Here is a 19,552-nt window from a genome sequence, read left to right on the forward strand (position 1 = left end):
AAGTGACCAAATGAGTTGTTAGAGACTTTATGCAGCAGGTTGATCACATCCTGTCACTGCAAGACCCTGTTGCCCCCCACTGCCCCTCTCTGGGGCAGATATATGTGTGTGTGTGTGTGTGAGTGTGTGTGTAGGGTTTCCCAGCTTGTCAGACCTTGTTGCCCCTCTCTGGGGCAGCTCCCAGCCTCCCCCCCCCGGGGCTCTAGGACTGGGTGACAGCCAGGGTGTTGACGTACCCCTGCGGACACATGTCGTTCTCGGACACGCAGTGGGAGAACTGTGCGGGGTTGTTGCCCCCCGCCAGGCGCCGGACGCCCCGCACCGCCACGCACTGCTCCAGCAGCTCCAGCGACCTGCAGGCCAGGAAGAAGACGTTCTTCAGCATGAACAGGGGCACCGGCGAGTTGTAGACGAACACCTGGAAGCAGCGGACCGCCAGCAGCGGCGCGTTGACCAGCAGGCCGCCGCAGAACCGGGCCCACAGCCAGCGGCAGCGCAGCTCGGCGGCGGTCAGCTCGTACAGCCACAGCACCGGGCCGAACAGGGCCACGAAGTACACCGCCAGCACCGTGTAGCGCAGGTAGGCTCCGGGGAGCTCGTTCCGCAGCAGCATCTCCAGCAGCGTGAAGCTGTCCAGCAGGTCCAGGCACGTGCCGAGGAAGCAGCCGTGCGCGCGGTGCCGCGTCGAGCCGTTCAGGTCCTCGATCACCGCGCTGATCAGGCAGAAGAGCAGCGGCGCCGACAGCAGCGTGGCGATCTTGAAGCCCGTCAGCCCGCACGGCACCTTCAGGGCGATCAGGTCCAGGATGGAGGTCTCCAGGATCAGCACCACCTTCGGCGTGCAGGCGATCACGTAGATGAGCCAGGCCAGGTAGGCGTAGGTGAACTCCCCGAGGTTGCAGCCGAAGATGGAGCTCTTCTGGTGGAAGCCGCAGGCCCGCTCCCGCTTGCTGCGGGCGTTCTTCATGAAGAAGATGCCCCAGCCGGACACCACCACCAGGTCGGTGGCGATCCAGGAGCACCAGGACAGGTCGGTGAAGATGATGAGGTAGAAGTCCAGGACGCCGCCCTGCAGGACGAGCAGCACGAAGCACAGCGCCTTGTACAGCGCGCTGCTCCGGGACGGCTGCGCCAGCAGCGGCGCGCTCTGCGCCAGCTCCCCGGACGTCATGCTGCTGTCGGCGGCCGCGGACGACGAGACCAGGGGCTGGATGCTGCTGCTGCCGCCCTCCTCCGGGTCCGGGACCGGGCTGCCGCTGCTGGTCTGCGGGCTCCGCCTCCCGAGCGGCTGGCCGGCTTCGGAGGAAGAGGAGTCCGGGGAGGGAGGGCAGGAGCTGGGCACGGAGCGCAGATAGTCGGCCTGTGGATGGACGGAGCCGGTTTCAGAGATCATTGTATTAGAGCGGAGCCTCCTTCTGCTCCGTCTCCCTCCTCCTGGTGCTTCTCATAGAGGGGAGGAGGAGGAGGGGGGGGGGGGGGGGGGGGGGGGGGCGCACACTCATCACATTCTTATTTTCTTTATTCACACTGAAGAAGAATAAAGTCCCAGAAGAAAGAAATGTGTTCTTGTTTTGAATCAATTATTATTGATGTTTTATCATTTGGACTGTTTCGTCACATTAAAACTGGACAAACTTTCATTGAAAACAATCATTTGTTGTTTCCCTGATCACAAGTTTGACTTTCTTCTCGCCAGACTGTTGTTATAAAGTAACCTCCAGCTGTCATTTAGAAAATAGATGACATTTGTTTTACCTGCTCAGAAGTCAGAATTAGAATCTTATTTTCTCAGAAGAATTTTCCTGAATATGTGGAAAATATTTTTCAGAGATTTTAGCCTCTTTTCTGACTTCCTGTCCAGATCTCACTCTTACAAAACCAGGGAAGCGAAGAGATCGACGCGCCGCGGCATCGCGGTGCGAGAGACCACGCTCACGCCAGAGGTTGATAATAAACTTTAATTTCAAGTTAGGATGGATGGCTGTGGAACATAGAAAACACACATTTCTGTATAAACATATGCATTCCGACGGAGTCCAACATGTCTGCGGCACAAAGCTGCATCTGGATCCTACAGTCACTTCTGATCAGCTCACCCAGTCAGTGTACGACTCCTCGTCCCGGGGACGCCTCCTCGGGCGGACTGGTCGTCCTCCAGAGGACTCCACAGGACACTGGATCCACTCAGGGAAGGTTTCACCTGACAGACTTTTGAGTCTTGGGAGTTTTGCGGGCCGCGCGGCGAGAACCGGTCCTGGACACGCTCTCCACTACTGAACAGCTCAGCTCTTCCTCGCCGGCTCTTCGAGTTGTAATCCTTCTGCTTCACACACCTTTGAACCGGGGAACTTCTTCCTGGAGCTCGGAGGAGTTTGTGCTTTTGAAATTACTTCTGCGTGCCGTGCATGTTGGCATTCATGAATTTAAGGTCAACAATCAAAGAACTGCAGAACTTTGTCATTATTGTATTCAGTCGTTTTTATCTTTTTCTCAATGACCTGAAAGTTCTTAAAGAGTAAAAATCTATTTTTCGGGGGGCCGTGTGTTGCTGACCTTTGACCTCTGAGCTGCTCAGTAATTGAAGCTTGTGCATCAGGCCCGGCTCTCTCTCTCTCTCTCTCTCTCTCAGACAGACTGAAGCTTGTTCGGCGTCTAAAGGACCCGTTCAAAGAGAATAAACAGCACACTCGGGACACTGGATATACTCTACTGTACAAGAAAGTGATTATTGTCATTTCATTAAACATCAGCACAATATATCGGCTATCAGCAGCTTCAATAAACAGAAAAAAAGGTGCCGGCCTTCAAAAACCGTATGTAAAAATCTTACAACATGCCCTGACAGGTACAGTAAATGGTGCTGAGTAAGCTGAAGTGCATCTTTAGAGTCTCCGTATGTACAAACACCTGGGAGATGATCAACACGTCAAACCCACACCCACAGAGAAACTTGAGCCGTTTAGTATCTGGAGAAAGTCATCACTTTGTTAAATCTCATATTGACCTCTTTTTTATCATTCCAATCTGGACAAGAACCGCACGAGAAAGACTCACGAGAATAGATGTCTAGAAAATGTTTAGCACGAGCACTTGTTGGAACTTTTTTTTTTTTCAGTTTTTTTTTTTCTGGTGTATAAGTTCAGTTATTAATGGCCTGCTTAAAGGCACTGCCACAATACGAGGGGGGCGGGAGGAAAGCTACTGTCCATCACTCGCACAAGACAGTCCATTCTAGTGTCTAGTATACATGGGGGGGGGGGGGGGGGGGGGGGGGGGGGGCTGCTATAGGTAAATCTCATAGAAATCGTCCAGCTCCTCGTGAAACAAGTCCCACTCGTCCTCTGAGTCTGTCACCTCGTCGTCGGTTCCCGCGGCGAGCAGCATGAGCAGCATCTCGCTCAGCTCGAACGTCACCATCTCCTCGTCGTCGTTGTCGAAGGAGTCCGTGCTTTCCCTCTCGTCGAAGATGTCCCAGAGCGGTGTCCGCCGCGAGTTCTGAGGGGGGGGGAGAAACAGTTCCAACGGGCTTTAATACCGTCACCATCATTTCTACAAAAAGCCACCAGGAGCACAGACTCTGTGTCTTTGGCTCCAGCCTCTCACGCGATGTGTTAAAGTGAACACGCCACACCTCCGCTCTGTACAACAGAATCCGACCTGATCTGAGCTTCGGTCAGCACTTTGCTCCCACATCTAAACCAAAACTCCAAGGTCAGGTTAAAATCTTGTTGACGACGCTCCATCCGTTCTCTGAACTTCAACTTTAAACTCCTTGAGTACAAACCTGAGTGAAAAAACAGAAAATGACTGGAGAAGTTTCTTTTCCTCCACGGTTTTGTAATGAAACGGAAGCAGACCTGGAGACGCTGCTCCACTCTGTATTTCCTCACTTATTAGAATGTTAAGGGAACTCAAACAGGAAGAAGTTGTGTTTCCGCGGCTCCTCTGTAGAGAGGTGGTGCCGGGAGGTTTGGAACAGAAACGGCATGTCCCGCACGACTGTGTTCACTATTGAAGGCGCCCTGACGACACCTGGCAGACGTTACTGTGGGAACGCGACACAAACTGAGCTGTTTATTTTATAAAGGGGGGAAAATAAAGGGTAAAAAAAAAAATGTGTCGGCCAACACTTAACACATTCCAAGAGCTGAAGATGTCGAGCTCTCGCTGTTTCTGCAGGCAGGGGGCGCTGCAGCACAGCGGGAGGTGACTGAGCCTTCCACCAGCTCTTCACAGGGCCCAGAGTCCCACACACATTGTGTCTGATGTCCCCCCCGCACACTGTGCAGTTCCGTCCGTCCCAGACAAAAGAAAACAATGGTGGTGAGGGTCTTTGGTCTGAACCTCTGGTCCTCCGTCTTTAGTCTTTAACCAAACACAACCTGCCACAACATTCTGACAGCATCAGAAATTAGTGGAGACGGTGACGCTGCTGCCACCTTCATCAACTAACCAACCAATAGAAATAAGTTATGAAACGACGTCACGCTGGAGCGCCCCGCTGGAGCGCCCCGCTGGAGCGCCACGCTGGAGCGCCACGCTGGAGCGCCCCGCTGGAGCGCCACGCTGGAGCGCCACGCTGGAGCGCCACGCTGGAGCGCCACGCTGGAGCCAAACCCAAATAGAAGCTTTGCAGCGAGGATGGAAAAACCTGTCAAAACAGAGGTTGTGGGACGGAAAAATCTTTGGGGGATTTCGTTCCAAACGCACGATTTTTAGAGGGAAGTCGCACGATTTCACTTGTTTCATGGTGCGATCTGCACACAGCTCGGTAGATAGGAGGTAGATTTATTCTTTCATCGTGCACTTCGGGAAAAAAGTTTAACTCCAATGTCAAAAAACCGGAACTACAATGTGGAGAATAAAGTGGAAAGGCCTCCTCGAGTCTCTAATCATTTTTGAACATCTATAGTGGAATGAGCCACTATATACAGCGAACATGGGGACTAAAGTCGAGTAGAACTCGATTGAACAAACATAGTCATGGCCGTCCGGTGGGTAGAATTCTCGCCCGTCAAGAGGGAGGTTCAGGTTCGATTCCAGCCAATGCAGCAGAGCTTTCTAAAGATCATTCATTTGGTTTGGTTCATTCTCTGTTGTGGATCATCTGTCCCCCAGCGACCGCTCAACCCTCTCAGTGAGATCTCAAGCGGAGGAGCAGCTCTGGGATCGGTGGCTGTGTCCCTCACACTCCTTCGTAGAAAGTCAGTGAGGGAGAGCGACGGAGAGCCTCACGCTGCAGGTCTCTTCAAAATCCTGATACTGAGAACTTCACAGTGTTTGTGAGCGAAGAGAGAAAGAACGTGTTCGCTACTAAAGCCGATTCTGAAGTATAGTTTCACTTTGCAGAAGCAGTCGGTCACATGCGCCGGCTATTTAAACCCTTTTTTTTTGAAGTGCATGGTGAGAAAATAATCTACCTCCAACCATTTGTTTTTCTCACGAGTGGCTGTTTTTGGTCTTCATACGTAAGAAAGGCCGCATGACTCTTCCAGATTCATAGCAAACTGGTGTTCAGGTCCTAGATGCAGTGAAGCAGCTCAACTCAACTCCTCTGAGAAGAAATGTGCTGCTGCAAGTGTTTCTAACTAAGGTTTCAGACGGACCGGGAGGATTTTGGGGTGTTTGGATCACACTAATTATGGGAACATATAGTGGGGGACTGATAGGGCAGGTAGAGCTTATGGGGCAGGTGGAGCTGGTGGGGCTGGTGTGTCATGGTACTGAGATGAGTTACCCTGTTCCTGCTGTTTGAGCCGGTCTGTCTGCGTTGAGGTTGAGCTTCTTCCAGCCGTCCATCAGGGAAGGCGTGCTTGTAGAAGCAGTTGGAGCCGAAAGGACACGTACCACGGCCCTCGTCAAAGTACCGACACGGTTTGGACCTGCAGAGGAACAGGAAGTTCACGTGGTCACAGGACGGAGAAAAAAGAGAGTGTCTGTGGGACCAGGAGGCCCAAACGGACCCACAAGAAAACACCAACTTGCTTTTTTAATTAGACGGATCTGACTGGACTGGGATCAGGGTATCGTGGAGCCAGTGAGAGGAAGCTTACTGGTCAGCATTGCAGCAGCACCGTGAGTAAAAACAGTAAATTCAGTCAAAACGTCCATAAAGGCTGCAGAACTCCCTCAGTGAATATGGTCGTCAGTGAATGTGGCTTTTTGCTGTGAGTGAAATGACTTCTGAGCTTGTTCAGCTGATCTAAACTTGTACTAGAACCAGTTAGAACAGTGTGTGAAATGTGTTCTTCAGGTTCCCGAGGAGTCATTGATCAGAGGTCACATTGTGCTGCATGTGAGCTGGACTGAGGAGAGGTGTTCGTGGTCGCCGAGTCTGTACCCCATGCCGTCTTTGTATTTTTGGATGAGCTTCTGTTTGTCTTCCTTGTCTTCCACCCAGTACTCGCTCGGGATGACGAAGTTGGAAGTGATTCGACACTCTGGACACGACCTGCAAACGCAGCCCGGGCAGAAGGGAGAAACCGTGGCGTTAAGTGCTGACCTGCAGTCGAACCTCTGACGTCAGGGTGGAAATGGACCAAGTTTCAAATGGCGAAATAAGTTTCACATGATCAGCCTGATGCAGGTTAGTTTTACAAATATTAGCAGATTTGTTATTTGTCAACAAGCTGTAGAATCATTTAGAAAAGCTTCGGTAAAGTCTCCCTCTGATTTGGCAAACACACAGGAGGACATGCTCACTTGATGATTTTGCTCTCGAACTGCTTGGCACTCCTCCACTTGCGGATACACTTCAGACAGTAGCAGTGGCTGCAGTTGGACAGGATGCCGAAGCGCCGCTCGCTGGGGTTGGCCTTTTCAAACACCACCTCCATACACACCCCGCACATCATGTCCTTACTGCGCTGGATGGCGAAGGAGATCTCCATGTCTTTCTCGTGGGCTTCGATGCAGGCCTGGGGGGGGGGGGGGGGGGGGGGGGGGGGGAGAGGTGAAGCTGAACTACAGATCTCCTCAATAGAACACTGAGCATTAACAATTAGCTCAGTCCCACAGATGACAAGATGGAGGAAGTCTCACTGCCAGCATCAGCATCACTTCTATCCAGAGTTTAGCAGAGCATCTTCCTCTCAGTAACATCCAGATTATAGAGCATCTTCCTCACAGTAACATCCAGATTATAAAGCATCTTCCTCCCAGTAACATCCAGATTATAGAGCATCTTCCTCACAGTAACATCCACATTATAAAGCATCTTCCTCCCAGTAACATCCAGATTATAGAGCATCTTCCTCCCAGTAACATCCAGATTATAGAGCATCTTCCTCCCAGTAACATCCAGATTATAAAGCATCTTCCTCCCAGTAACATCCAGATTATAAAGCATCTTCCGCCCAGTAACATCCAGATAATAGAGCATCTTCCTCACACTGACCATCGTTAAACAGGACAGACGTATACAGGACAGTTCTCAGTGCTTAAAGGGCAGCACCCTCCACGATGTCCACTCTGTCAAAACAGACTGCTACACAGAGTATGAAACAGAAACAACATAATATCATATCTGGATATTTAACTTTTTCCCTCTAGAAAGTCAGGAATCAGTTCTCAAAGAGATTCTCGTGCAGCGGGAGGACGAGATTAAACCTCACAGCTCTCACACTGAGTGGGATCTGGGTGGAGGAGTAGCCGGAGACAGGGTGTGTGAGATCCAGAGGGAAGCAGTCGGAGTTCTGCAGGAGGACCAGCAGCTGTTACCTTGGTGTGTTCGGAGCGCTGGCTGCTGTCAGTGGGGTGCAGCACCTGGAGACCACACATGTCACACACGTCCCCGTGCAGATAGGCACAGTTGACTCCGTACCGACATTCTCCCACGGCGGCGTACGGACAGAGCTGCTTCCTCAGCTCCTTGTTGTCTGGAGTCGCCTCACGGTCCGGCTCCTCGATGACAGGAACCGAGCCGTCCTTCGCCGGCTCAGCTGCAACACAGGAACCCGCTCATTACTCACGGATTTCAGCTGCCGTCCATCCAGCCTGGTTGAATCAGGGACTTCAGCGCAGCCTATTTGAATTCATCATAAATAGTCACGTCTTTCTGTCACATTTAAAATTATTTTTGCATTACATAATTACTTTAAATCAAAACTGTGATTAGTTATCAAATCCCTTACGAGTAAACATTCGGACAAAAAAGATTGAGATATTTTACAATCCGCATTTGATTATTGAGGGTTTTTGTTCCGCTACAGAGAACATTCTGATTTTAATTTAGTTTCTAGTATAGCAGCCTTTCCTGTGGATTTCATTTGGTTTGGTTTGTGTTCACGCTGCATTTTGAGACCCGATCAAACCGCCGGCAAAAAGTCATGCAGTTACATCAGCTGCTGGTTTGGGGGCGCTGTTAATAAGCGTTAATAAGTGTGTTCTGCTATCAGCCTGACATATGGTGGCAGAGCAAAAGATTAGAATTCAGCTGCTCCAGAGAACAACACACACACAATAGATTAATTTCGCTGAAGGCCGACTTATCGTCGGGGTGTGGCCCCCATCACGAAGGAAAATGTCAAACAACGGAAGTTGGACACTCTGCTTGAGCTCCTGCGTGAGACATTCAGGGCCCAGTGCTGCGCATTGCATTTGGCCATCTTTGTTTAATTTGATGGTAAAACGTTTCTTGCGGTCTTGAGACTTTTTCAGACAACCAAGTTGAGGATCAAAGAATAGGGAGGGGCTTAAGGCCGGGTTCCAACCTACTTCTTCCTCTGTACGTCGTCATGTCTGCCCGTGAGATATTTTTCAATTTCTTCTTTCAAGGTCCACTTCTTCTGATTCGCACCGTTAACTTTGTTTCTCTAATACCCAAAATGCATTGCGCTCTACGTCACGTCCTCCCACCCCGCCCGCTTATGAGAACTGAGACCACCATTTTCAAGAGGACCAGGGTCCACTTGTTGCATCCGGGTCAGAGCTCAGGGGAGCGTTCACAGCTGGCCAAAAGAAGCAGACTTTTCCCGAACCCCCCCGCCCCCCTCTGAAAAAGGGGAGTTTCCCTTTCCACCATATCCACCACTTGCTCATGTGTAATTGTTGGGTTTGTTCTATAAAAGTGCCTTGAAATGACAAATGACTGTGCTGCATTTAGCACTATTTAAATATAGTTGAATTGAATATTTTTTTTAACCTGTTTTATCGATATAAACAGGGTAGTAAAAAATATTGCAAGTGGTCTAAAACTGGTCCTCCAGGGTGTTTACTGCATTCTCAGTTGTAAAATGTACTTATATTTCATTAAAGGTTTCAACCTGCCCAGCTTATATAAAATGATCCTGCAGGTTATGTTATTATCTCGGGTTGTATTGCTGCCTTCTTACTGGACCATCTTTGGCTTGAGCCATCTTTCTTTGGCTCTTGGCACACCTTGATCACACAAAGGGTCAGTTTACACAGCTGACCGCCGTCGGACCTGGTAACAACCCCGATGAACAGGTTGGCTGAACCCCATCGAGCAGATTTAATAGAAAGTATCACACACCCCGTCCACAGTACGGCTGGCCTGGAACAAACTCGGCAGCATTCACCCAGTCCTGCGCCCCCAATCCTGGCGGCGTCCCGCTGGACTCTAGCTCTGAAGGACCGGCCAGCGAGGCAGAAGGCAGCGGCAGCGTCTGGGAGGTTTGCGGCTCCTCGCTCTTTGTGGTTTTACTGTGTTCATACCTGAGGAGCAGCAGAGAAATATTCAACTCAAAACGTCAGAGATTCACTCAACAATTCAAATTAATTAACAGCATGAACTGTATTTCCTCCTCAAATTCACTGCAAATAAATCCATAAACAAAACAGGCCGACGATGACGTTTTACTCTCCAATTGAAAAAGTGTGAACTTCTTGTAACGTCAAACTTTGGAGAGTTTGAAACAAACATTTTCAGAGCTGATGTCACGAAAGCATCATCCTGGTAACCTCAGCATTATGACAGACCGACCAAACACTGATAACACGCAGAGATGAATGCTCAGTGCATGGCGACGTCTTTAACATATCCGACCAATCAGAAGTAGTCCTGCCCACTCAAGTGTGAGGCCCACAAGTCTGTAGTGGATTCTTCCTGTAAGAAGAAGAAAGAAATAAAAGCTTGTGTTTGAGGCGTGGTTTATTCTTCCAGAAGAAGAATAGCTTTATTAATTCTTAAGAATGAGGCTTTCTTGTTACTGTGAAGTCCTGTGATGACAGGGCCAGGGTGGACAGGACGAGGGCGACGAGGTGGGGGGAGCTGGGTGAGCATGACGGAGGATGCTGGAGCTCAGCAGGCTGTCCCTTGGAATTTGAGGTGGACAGGGTGAGGTGGAGGTGGAGAGGGCGGAGCGTGCTGCAGCTCAGCACACTGTCCCTCTGAATGTCAGCAGGTCCACAGAAGGACAGAGACATAAGAGCCGTCCGATTCAGAACAAAGTTCATTTCAGGGACTTTCTGGGAAAGTCTGCTTCGTTTGGGCTGGTGTGAAAGCTCCCCTGAACTCTGATCTGGATCAAACAAATGAACTCTGGTCCATTTGACAACGTGGTTCTCGGTTGACTTGCAAATGAACTGACGTCCGGTGAACATGTCAGGGACCATCAGTGGACGGAGCGAGTGGACGTGAAGTAGAGCACAGTGCATTCTGGGTGGTAATCAGACGTGGTGACGTGAGGAAAGCCCTCAATGATTTATGGATGTAGACCATATATCGCTGTTGCTTGCTAAATGGGGGGATTTCCGCTTTCAGTCCCGACCCATCAATGAGCGTTTCTACTTTCTCGTGCTCTTCTTCTCTGGTCAGTGTTTGTTTTGGGAGATACCGCTCTCAAATGAGCAGATGTTGTAATTGTGATGTTATAGAGGCAATTTAGTTTGCTCACAAAAGTGCAGCGGCCCAGGATAACTGAGGGGAGTGAGAAACCCCACAACCATGACACAAAACGGCAGCTTCATGTAGCTGGAGCTCTCCAGACTGATCAGAGGAGGACCTGTGTGTGTGTGTGTGTGTGTGTGTGTGTGTGTGTGTGTGTGTGTGTGTGTGTGTGTGTGTGTGTGTGTGTGTGTGTGTGAGTGAGAGAGAGTGTGAGAGTGTGAGTTGGGGGAAGGGAGGGATTAGAGGTCAAGTCTGGATCTCACCTCCCCCTCTGAAAACATTTGATTTGTCCTGCTTGTTTCAGTGTTTGAGTCACTTGTGACGATGAAAAGTTTCTACTGCAGCTTCACACTGAAAGAAGGAAGAATAAAACCCTCTGGAAGTATTGGAAACAAAAACTTCATATTTCTGCTCTAAATTGAACAACGATTCAGGTGTTTAGGTTTTCAGTCTATTTATAAGAATCAACACATTCAATTGTTTTTCGGAGGTCTGCATCGGTCTGTGAAGGTAAAACAGGTAAAAGTCTCACTTGCCCTCGCAGGAAAATACATTCCAAAGATCACCGAGTCCAACGTAAATACTGTCCTGGTTATATGAATGAATGAGACTGAATATGTTATGAGTTATCTTGACCTACGAGGCAGAAGAGACGCTGTACCGGCATTTTGAAATCGACAGCAAACAACAATGGAGAGGAGAGCATGGCTCGCAGAAACACCATAAGCATCGCCATTGTTGGCGTTGTGTGGACTTCTGTTCAGCGGGCACTGCATGCTTCTTCTTCATATTCCTCATCCTTTTTCCGGCTATTCAGATGACTTTCGGCACAATGCTGCCTCTCGCAGGTTTTCCACAGAAGTGCTTGGGGCTACATATGCGGTGACGTAAGACGTTTTGGAGTGACTCAATGACCCGGTTCTCACTCGGCTCCCTTGACAATGAAAAATCAACCAGTTCTTTGGAGGTGCACATTTAAGAACTGGCAATAGCGCCGGTCCAGAACTAGCACCTGGTTCTTTTTGGTGGAAAAGCCCTATCAGTGTCCTTTGAGCAGGAATGGGGGAGGAGTTTCATGGGGCTGCAGGAGCCCCTGCAGTGAGATGTTCGGGCACAAATGAAAGATTTTCTTTCATTAGAAATGAATGAAAGAAAAACCCACACTGGTCACAGAAATAACTTGAATCTGACAAAAGTAATAATAAATAAACATTCTATGAAAATGAAGCAAAGAAAATCAGACATTGCTTTTGAAATGTGACTCAACAGGATTATTTTATAAAACAAACTCATGAAACAGGCCTGGACAAAAATGATGATACTCTTAATAGTTTGTTGCACAACTTTTTGAGGCAATCACCGCAATCAAACGATTTCTGTAACTTTCAATGAGACTTCTGCAACTCTGAGAAGGTATTCCATTCCTCATGAGCAAATTGCCCAAGATGTCTCAGGTTTGAAGGGTGCCTCCTCTAGGCGGCATGTTTCAGCTCCTTCCACAGATGTTCCATAGGATTTAGATCAGGGCTCATAGAAGGTCACTTCAGAATAGTCCAACTCCAAATCCTCTTTCCCATTCTTGGGTGTTTTTAGCCGTGTGTTTTGGGTCATTATCCTGTGCAAGACCCATGACCTGCGACTGAGACCAAGCTTCCTGAAACCGGGCAGCACATTTCTCTCTACAATACCTTGAGATTTCATTGGACAGATTCAAGACACCCTATGTCAGATTAGGGCTGAACGATTTTGGAAAATAATCCAATTGCGATTTTTTTTCCTCATCTGTGAGCTGATGTGCCAAAAAGTTCCAGTTTTGTCTCGTCTGTCCACAGGACATTCTCCCAGAAGCTTTGTGGCTTGTCAACATGCAGTTTGGCAAATTCCAGTCTGGCTTTTTTATGATTCGTTCAACAGTGGTGTCCTCCTCCGTCGTCTCCCATGAAGTCCACTTTGGCTCAAACGACGACAGATGATCTGACACTGATGTACCTTGACCTTGGAGTTGACTTTTCATTTCTTTGGCGGTTGTTCTGGGCTCTTTTGTTACCATTCGTATTATCCGTCTCTTCACTTTGTCATCAATGTTCCACCTGCAGGTTGGCTACAGTCCTGTGGATCTTAAATTTCTGATTAACATGTGCAACTGTAGACACAGGAACATCAAGCTGCTGGGAGATGGTGTTATAGTCTTCACCTTTAAGATGTTTGTCTGTCATTTATTTTCTAATCTGCTGAGACGAGTCTCTCCTTTGCGTCCTCTGGTCCCTGTTTAGTGTGGTACACAGCATGTCACCAAACGGCACAGTGACGGCGTTTCACCCTTTAAATAGGCCGACTGACTGATTAGAAGTGTGTAGACACCTGGGATGCTAATCAGAGGACACACATTGGTTGAACATGTCCCCATGGTGAAATTATTTTCAATCTTTTCTAGGGGTACCAGCATTTTTGTCCAGGCCCGTTTCATGACTTTGTTTTTTAAATTCATTATTTTGAACCACAAGTCAAAAGAAATGTCTGATTTTAATTGCTTTATTTTCATTGAATTCTTGAGTATTATTACTTTTGTCAGATTGAAGTTATTTCTGTGACCATTGGGGGTTTTTCTTCCATTAACAGAGGGGTTCCAACAATAGTGTCCACGTGTGTATATAGCGTCTATGTGGGAAGCGTCTATCTGGGATGACACCTTGGGAATGTCTTCCCATTGCCTTCCACACAGGGAACCACTTTATTGGGTAAACTTTCCAACTTCATGTCACCTTACCATTTAAAGACAGTTCCTAAATATTTCAATCCATCCAATCTGAACCTTTCAACAAGTACGAAGCTGGGTTTGCTCCATTTGTAGAATATTTATATGGAGGAGGACGCCATCACAGCAGATAACATGGTCCGACAGTGAAGAGGAGATGGAAGTACAGAGTGGTCACACAGATTTAACCAGTTTTTCGGGACCATGTGTGACGCTGTTTGAGTGCAGGATGAACAGAACCCAGTCCTGAGTGGACCCTGTGCTGGAGACCAGGATGTACAGCAGTGTAAAACAGTGACCTGGCTGTCTCTCCATCAGAACACACTGTTAACCAGAGAGTGAGGGGAGGGGAGGGGGGCTGGATCTGTGCACACACAAACAAAAAGGAGGCTGCTGCAGCGGCAGTGAACCTGGGGAACACAGCAACAGCACAGGAGGAAGAAGGGGAGGAGGGCGAGAGAGAGAGAGAGAGAGAGAGAGAGGAGGAGGAGCGGGCAGCTCTGAGAGACAGACAGTGTTATGCAATTGCAATGCAGGCTGCAGTGCACCGTGTCTGGCCCTGGGGGCTGCAGGAGCGAGCGAGACAGAGCCCGTCACAATAGAGAGAGCCGGGGGAATTCAGCCATAATAAACCCCCACAGTGAGAGCTTTTCTCTGGAGCCCCGATACACTGCCCCCACAGGGGTCACCCACAGAATGAGCCTCCCTTCTTAATGCAGATCCATCACATTATGAAGGAATGTGACTTATCAACACATGAGCACCATCTAGTAAAGAGGGGGTTTTCTGAAGGAAGGAGTCTGTGAAAGTGGGGCATCCCTTGCTGCTGTTAGCATGAAGCCCTCGGTGCGCTGGATGCTCCTGGAGCCCTCGTTGCGCTGGATGCTCCTGGAGCCCTCGTTGCGCTGGATGCTCCTGGAGCCCCCGGTGCGCTGGATGCTCTTGGAGCCCTCGTTGCGCTGGATGCTCTTGGAGCCCTCGTTGCGCTGGATGCTCCTGGAGCCCTCGTTGCGCTGGATGCTCCTGGAGCCCCCGGTGCGCTGGATGCTCCTGGAGCCCCCGGGGCGCTGGATGCTCTTGGAGCCCACGGTGCGCTGGATGCTCCTGGAGCCCTAGGTGCGCTGGATGAAGCCAGACATGCAGCAGACACTGGATGCTGCTGCTGGTGTCTGGGTACACTCAAGCCTGACAACAGAGGGGAGTCTAATCCCCTCTGAATGCAGCTATCACAGCATGTTTGAACCCTATTACTACAGATGCTCTGACCCCCATTCATAGCGTCCTGCAGTGTGTAGACATGTCTGGAAGACACCGCTTTACAATCTGTCAGCACTAAAATTCACTAGCAGACAAGTTGACGTGACCGTGGAGCTCCAATCACTTAAAACCACATTTAATGACTAAACTATTCAACTGGACCCGGGCTCAACAGAGGGAGCAATCTAGTCTGTAAAATGATGCTACAACCAGCAAAACTACAAAACATTTACCTTAATTTTTCCAATATAAATGCTGCTGCTGCTGTGATGCTACTTGATTTTCTTTTTCTTCGCAACGACTGAGCAAGTTTAAACTCCAGTCTACCCGAGCATGGACCACAGTAGACCAACTTCTGATGGAGCCTTCCACAGCTTCCAGCAGCTCACAAAGACCATCTTTCTGAACATGATGATGACTTGTTAGGACTCCAAAGACCTCCACAGTCCACAAATCTCGGTTCAATCTACAATTCTGCAGAACTGTGAGAAATTATTTTAAAAAATGGACCAAAATGTCTGAGGAACGTTTCAGAAATCCCAGTGCCAACCAGCAAGCTGCACTTAATAAAGTGCCCAGTGAGGGTGTCTGGTGACGGGATGCTTTCACAGCAGCACTGTTTGGTCCGGATCAGAACCTGGGTGAAGTTTCACACCGGCCCAAATGAAGCAGACTATCCCTGACATGATCCCTGGTCCGGATCGAACTGGACCACTGGCGTGAATGCGGCCTCACTTCCATGTCCACCAAGTTAATAAAAAAAGATTATTCAGATCTCTACTGAACAATGATTCATTTATCAAATAATAAATACAAAAACCTAAAAGCAAAGCAATCAAAGATCAAATCTAAGTGGACTAATATTTACCATGAATTTGAGTTTGCAAGCCAACAATGGTTAATCCAAGCATATCCAGACGGTGACGGAGACGACGGTGACGGAGACGACGGAGACAGACGGAGACGGAATACACAGACGGACATGAGCAGCAGACTCGGGTGTCGCATCCGCTTTAACAGAGCAGTTCCAATACAGCTGAGCCGACATGTGAGACCACCTGACCGAGCCTGTCGGCTCAGAATAAACTTCAGACGTCTCGAAGTGGGACTGTTACCTGCAGCGGTCTCCAAACGCACAGTTTCCTGTCTGGAAGAACTTGCACACGGTGGCTGCAGGTTTGCTGCTGATCAGGTCATGAGAATATCGGCAGTTGTCTCCCTCTTTACACAGACCATGCATGAAGTATCTGAAACACAAAGACACAGATGTTTCTTTTCACTGTTAAACTACAACTATGTTCAGCTTCATCTTATATCAGGAAATAATCATGTTAAGATAACCTCTGCGACAGGAAACATGATCAAATACCGCTAATAAACACCTTTGCCTCCGAGAAAGTGCACTGGGTTGCTCTATTTAACTTGAACACATAAAAGAAAAAGAAAACCATGGATGTGCTCATGAAACTAGCGTCCCTTTGCAAACAGAGACTGAATGCTTCAAAAGTTAAGGTTTTTTAAATGTAAGTGGTTTAGTCTAACTCAGTTTATCCCATTTAAGTGACTTAAAAACGCCAGAATTGGTGGACTGAGTGTCGTTTTGGTCAGTGGTGCATGAATGAGTGAAATCTCACTTTAAGGTCCTGAAATTATACTTTCATCACCCTCTGGGAGTATTTTAATGAGTGCTTTTTAAAGGGTTAACTATAAGCTGAATGGGAGCAGGTCGACAGTTCATTTATATTTGGACTGACATGAAAAAGGCACGGATATCTTAAGTTAGGCTGAGTAAGGGAAAGAAATGAAAAACATGCCCAGCATTATCCAGCAGGTGTTTACATCGCCATTACACAGACTACTGCTGTATTCTGTTTTCTGTAATGTTGTGAGCAGATAACACAGATATCAAAAATTTAAAGCACACCTGAAAGGAAGTGGAGAAACACTCTCTGCTGTTATTGTGTTATACAGGCTTTAACTCTATCACGAGTGTAGATATTGTTCTACCATTGTTTGCTGAAGACAGAATATTTTGAGCATCACAAATCATTTCGCATAACCTCTGAGAAAACTGTCCTCATCTGTGTCTTTGGCTAAAAAGTACTTTATGATATGGTTATTTATTTTCTCCACAGGGAAGAAGTAGACTTTAATACATTACTAGATATGTCTGAGTAAACATCCAGTATGGTTGGAGCGTGTGTGGTCCAGGCCTTGTGTCCTCAAGCCACTTTTGTTGTGCAGACTGTATGCAGAGCCTTCAGGTGGATGCCCAACTGCTGTTTACAATCAGATAACAGAGGTCAACACTGGTACCAACATTTAACCCTGATGTGAGACCAAGCTGGGGTTCACATGCGGTCCAGGCCTGGTGTCCTGGAGCCAGTTTCAGTCTCCAGACTGAATGAAGGCTGAATGTCCAGCTGAGCTTTGTGTTTGTCTGAAGAGCCCAAACTGCTGTTTACAGTCACTGAATCCAACAATTAACCACACCTGACCACTGCATGCCTGACAGAACTAAAGGTCGTGTGTGTGTGTGTGTGTGTGTGTGTGTGTGTGTGTGTGTGTGTGTGTGTGTGTGTGTGTGTGTGTGTGTGTGTGTGTGTGTGTGTGTGTTCTATTGTGGACGTGGAGGCTAACAGGTGATGTGTTACGAAGCATGATGATAATGTTTTTAAAGCGTGTGTGTGTGTGTGTGTGTGTGTGTGTGTGTGTGTGTGTGTGTGTGTGTGTGTGTGTGTGTGTGTGTGTGTGTGTGTGTGTGTGTGTGTGTGTGTGTGTGTGTGTGTGTGTGTGTGTGTGTGTGTGTGTGTGTGTGTGGCCTGCAGTCTCCATGCTAACCTTCCTCTCAGCAACAACAACAGACACAACAACACGGAGCAGCGAGCTAACGCTCAGCAGAGCGACCACCGCCGGACTCCGGCGCCGCACCGCCGCTGCCCGGGCCCGCCACACACCGGACCACCTCCGCCGTCCCGGTGCCGCTGTCTCACCTGCAGGTTACGTGTTTTGTCCAGCCTCCGGATCCCGCTGAAGCCCCCGTAGCCGTTGCTGCTGCCTCCGCCATAGCTGTTTATGTTGAGAGGAAACAGCCGGATGTTCCGGAGAGCTCCGCCGCGGCTCGGCTGCTTTCGCATTAAAGCCCGACGACACCCGAAGATAGCCGAGCGCAGGGTCACCGAGTACACCGAGAAACACCGAGTGTATGACACACACACAGGGGCGGACTGGCCATCTGGGCTACCGGGCGCTGTCCCGGTGTCTCCCGATCGAAGGCCTTCTGCACGCAATAAGGACAGGTTAGATAGAGATAGTAGCTTTAATAAACTTTAAGCTGTATTTAACATGGCAAATGGGTTTTTGAGTCACTTCTACACAGTCCTGCCTCAGATTAATTCCTACAAGCGTAATAAAACGCATAAAACAAGAAATAAAATCCATCTGAGCTAACATTTCTGTATATAAACGACTTTATATCTTTTCTTTTATTCTGGAAATAAATACAGCTGAAATGTGCAAAGTGGGTCTGGTGAGTCGATATTTACTGTTTTTATTCACTTCGCTTTTCGTGCCACATAAACAACAACGACCCTGTGCACCTTGTGGAAAGATTCCAGTCGACTACACCTTGACCACAGCCCGAAACGAAACCAGACTGCAGGTGAGTCACAGCCGGTGGAGGCGTCGTTTCACGGAGAAACTTTCATGTCTTATACTACGGTGGCCCAGAAGGGCCAATAACAATAAACACCAACAAAAGCCACAACACAACAGTCGCAACACAACAACATAACGCCACATCGGAAGGACGCAGCAGTTGGAGAACTTTTAGGAACTTTTATTGGTGTGTTGTGGCTTTTGTTGTTGTCTTGTGTTGTTGGCCCTTCTGGGCCACCGTAATATACTGATCGTTTGATACAGGGATGAAGAGGTTTCACAGGGAGAATTTAGGTAGAAATGAATGGATCTGTACCAAGTGGTCAGCATGTTTAATTCAATATAACCAGTTTTGGAGAAACTTAAACATTCACAATAACAATATATTAATTCCCTTTGTTGTGTATTTTAATCATATCGATAAAGTGTGAAATGTTAGATATGTGACTCTGAAATATAAGGTTCCATCTGACTTTTTTATTTTTTATCTTTACAGTTTATGGGGTCGTCTCTCAATCAGAAGGTTACAGGTTCGATTCCCGTCTCCCACTGCCCTCCATGTCGACGTGTCCTTGACGAAGGATCGGAACTTCAAATCACTCCCATTGGATGGACAGAGCGATATTACATGGCAGCCACGGGCATTGGTTCTGGGTCGAGACTCTCGAGGCTAGAAAACTGAACTTGGGACTGGAAGTTGACAGGTTTGATTCCCACAGCAGACAGGTCATCACTGTGGGTCCATGAGCATGACACTTGACCCCTACCACCTCCTCAGATCAGCATTAAACCAAACAGAGGCTGGAGCTGCTTTGTGATTCCGTCCTGTGACTATTTGGTGAACGAATTCAAATTCAAATAATGATTGTTCTTTTTTTCCTCACCTTGTTTTTTTTACGTAGTTGCGTCTACTTTCTGACGTCAATTCCTGTGTAGTTTGTAGTATTAATGCTTCGTATATTGTGAAATTGTGTTTCTTTAGACGTTTTCCTGCTTTTCCCGTGAACTGGTCGTCGTCAACATTCTGCAAAGCT

General features: G+C 48.2%; 2 protein-coding genes across 3 annotated transcripts; both read right to left on the minus strand.

The window, feature by feature from the left end:
- Positions 1–202: 202 nt before the first annotated feature.
- tmem121b (transmembrane protein 121B) lies at positions 203–1,393 on the minus strand (the record flags this gene model as incomplete). The annotated part of the gene is made up of 1 exon (XM_080491567.1): positions 203–1,393. The coding sequence occupies one exon, from the start codon at positions 1,391–1,393 to the stop codon at positions 203–205; it is 1,191 nt and encodes a 396-aa protein (XP_080347693.1).
- Positions 1,394–2,485: 1,092 nt separating this feature from the next.
- On the minus strand, positions 2,486–18,529 carry mkrn1 (makorin, ring finger protein, 1). 2 transcript variants are annotated; one of them, XM_080492202.1, is made up of 9 exons: positions 17,855–18,016; positions 15,977–16,108; positions 9,494–9,675; positions 7,720–7,940; positions 6,703–6,917; positions 6,341–6,451; positions 5,738–5,882; positions 3,355–3,495; positions 2,486–2,652 (listed from the first exon to the last, which is right to left on the minus strand). In XM_080492202.1, the coding sequence occupies exons 1-9, from the start codon at positions 17,926–17,928 to the stop codon at positions 2,626–2,628; spliced, it is 1,248 nt and encodes a 415-aa protein (XP_080348328.1). In that variant the 5' UTR covers positions 17,929–18,016; the 3' UTR covers positions 2,486–2,625. The 2 variants fall into 2 exon arrangements, with proteins under 2 accessions (XP_080348328.1, XP_080348327.1); XM_080492201.1 differs by lacking the exon at positions 2,486–2,652 and adding an exon at positions 18,461–18,529 and having other exon boundaries at positions 2,702–3,495; positions 17,855–18,141.
- Positions 18,530–19,552: the final 1,023 nt, after the last annotated feature.

The sequence above is a fragment of the Lipophrys pholis genome (genome assembly GCF_963383615.2).
Source record: "Lipophrys pholis genome assembly, chromosome: 22".
NCBI classification, from domain to species: domain Eukaryota; kingdom Metazoa; phylum Chordata; class Actinopteri; order Blenniiformes; family Blenniidae; genus Lipophrys; species Lipophrys pholis.

Excerpts from the sequence above, each read along its gene's own strand:
- mkrn1 (XM_080492201.1), bottom strand. The coding sequence starts at position 17,928 with ATGGCGGAGGCAGCAGCAACGGCTACGGGGGCTTCAGCGGGATCCGGA. Across the intron at positions 6,452-6,702 it reads TTCGAGAGCAAAATCATCAA|GTCGTGTCCAGAGTGTCGAA; the intron begins GTGAGCATGTCC and ends CTGCGTTTGCAG. Across the intron at positions 3,496-5,737 it reads GCTCAAACAGCAGGAACAGG|AACTCGCGGCGGACACCGCT; the intron begins GTAACTCATCTC and ends CCCCCCCCTCAG.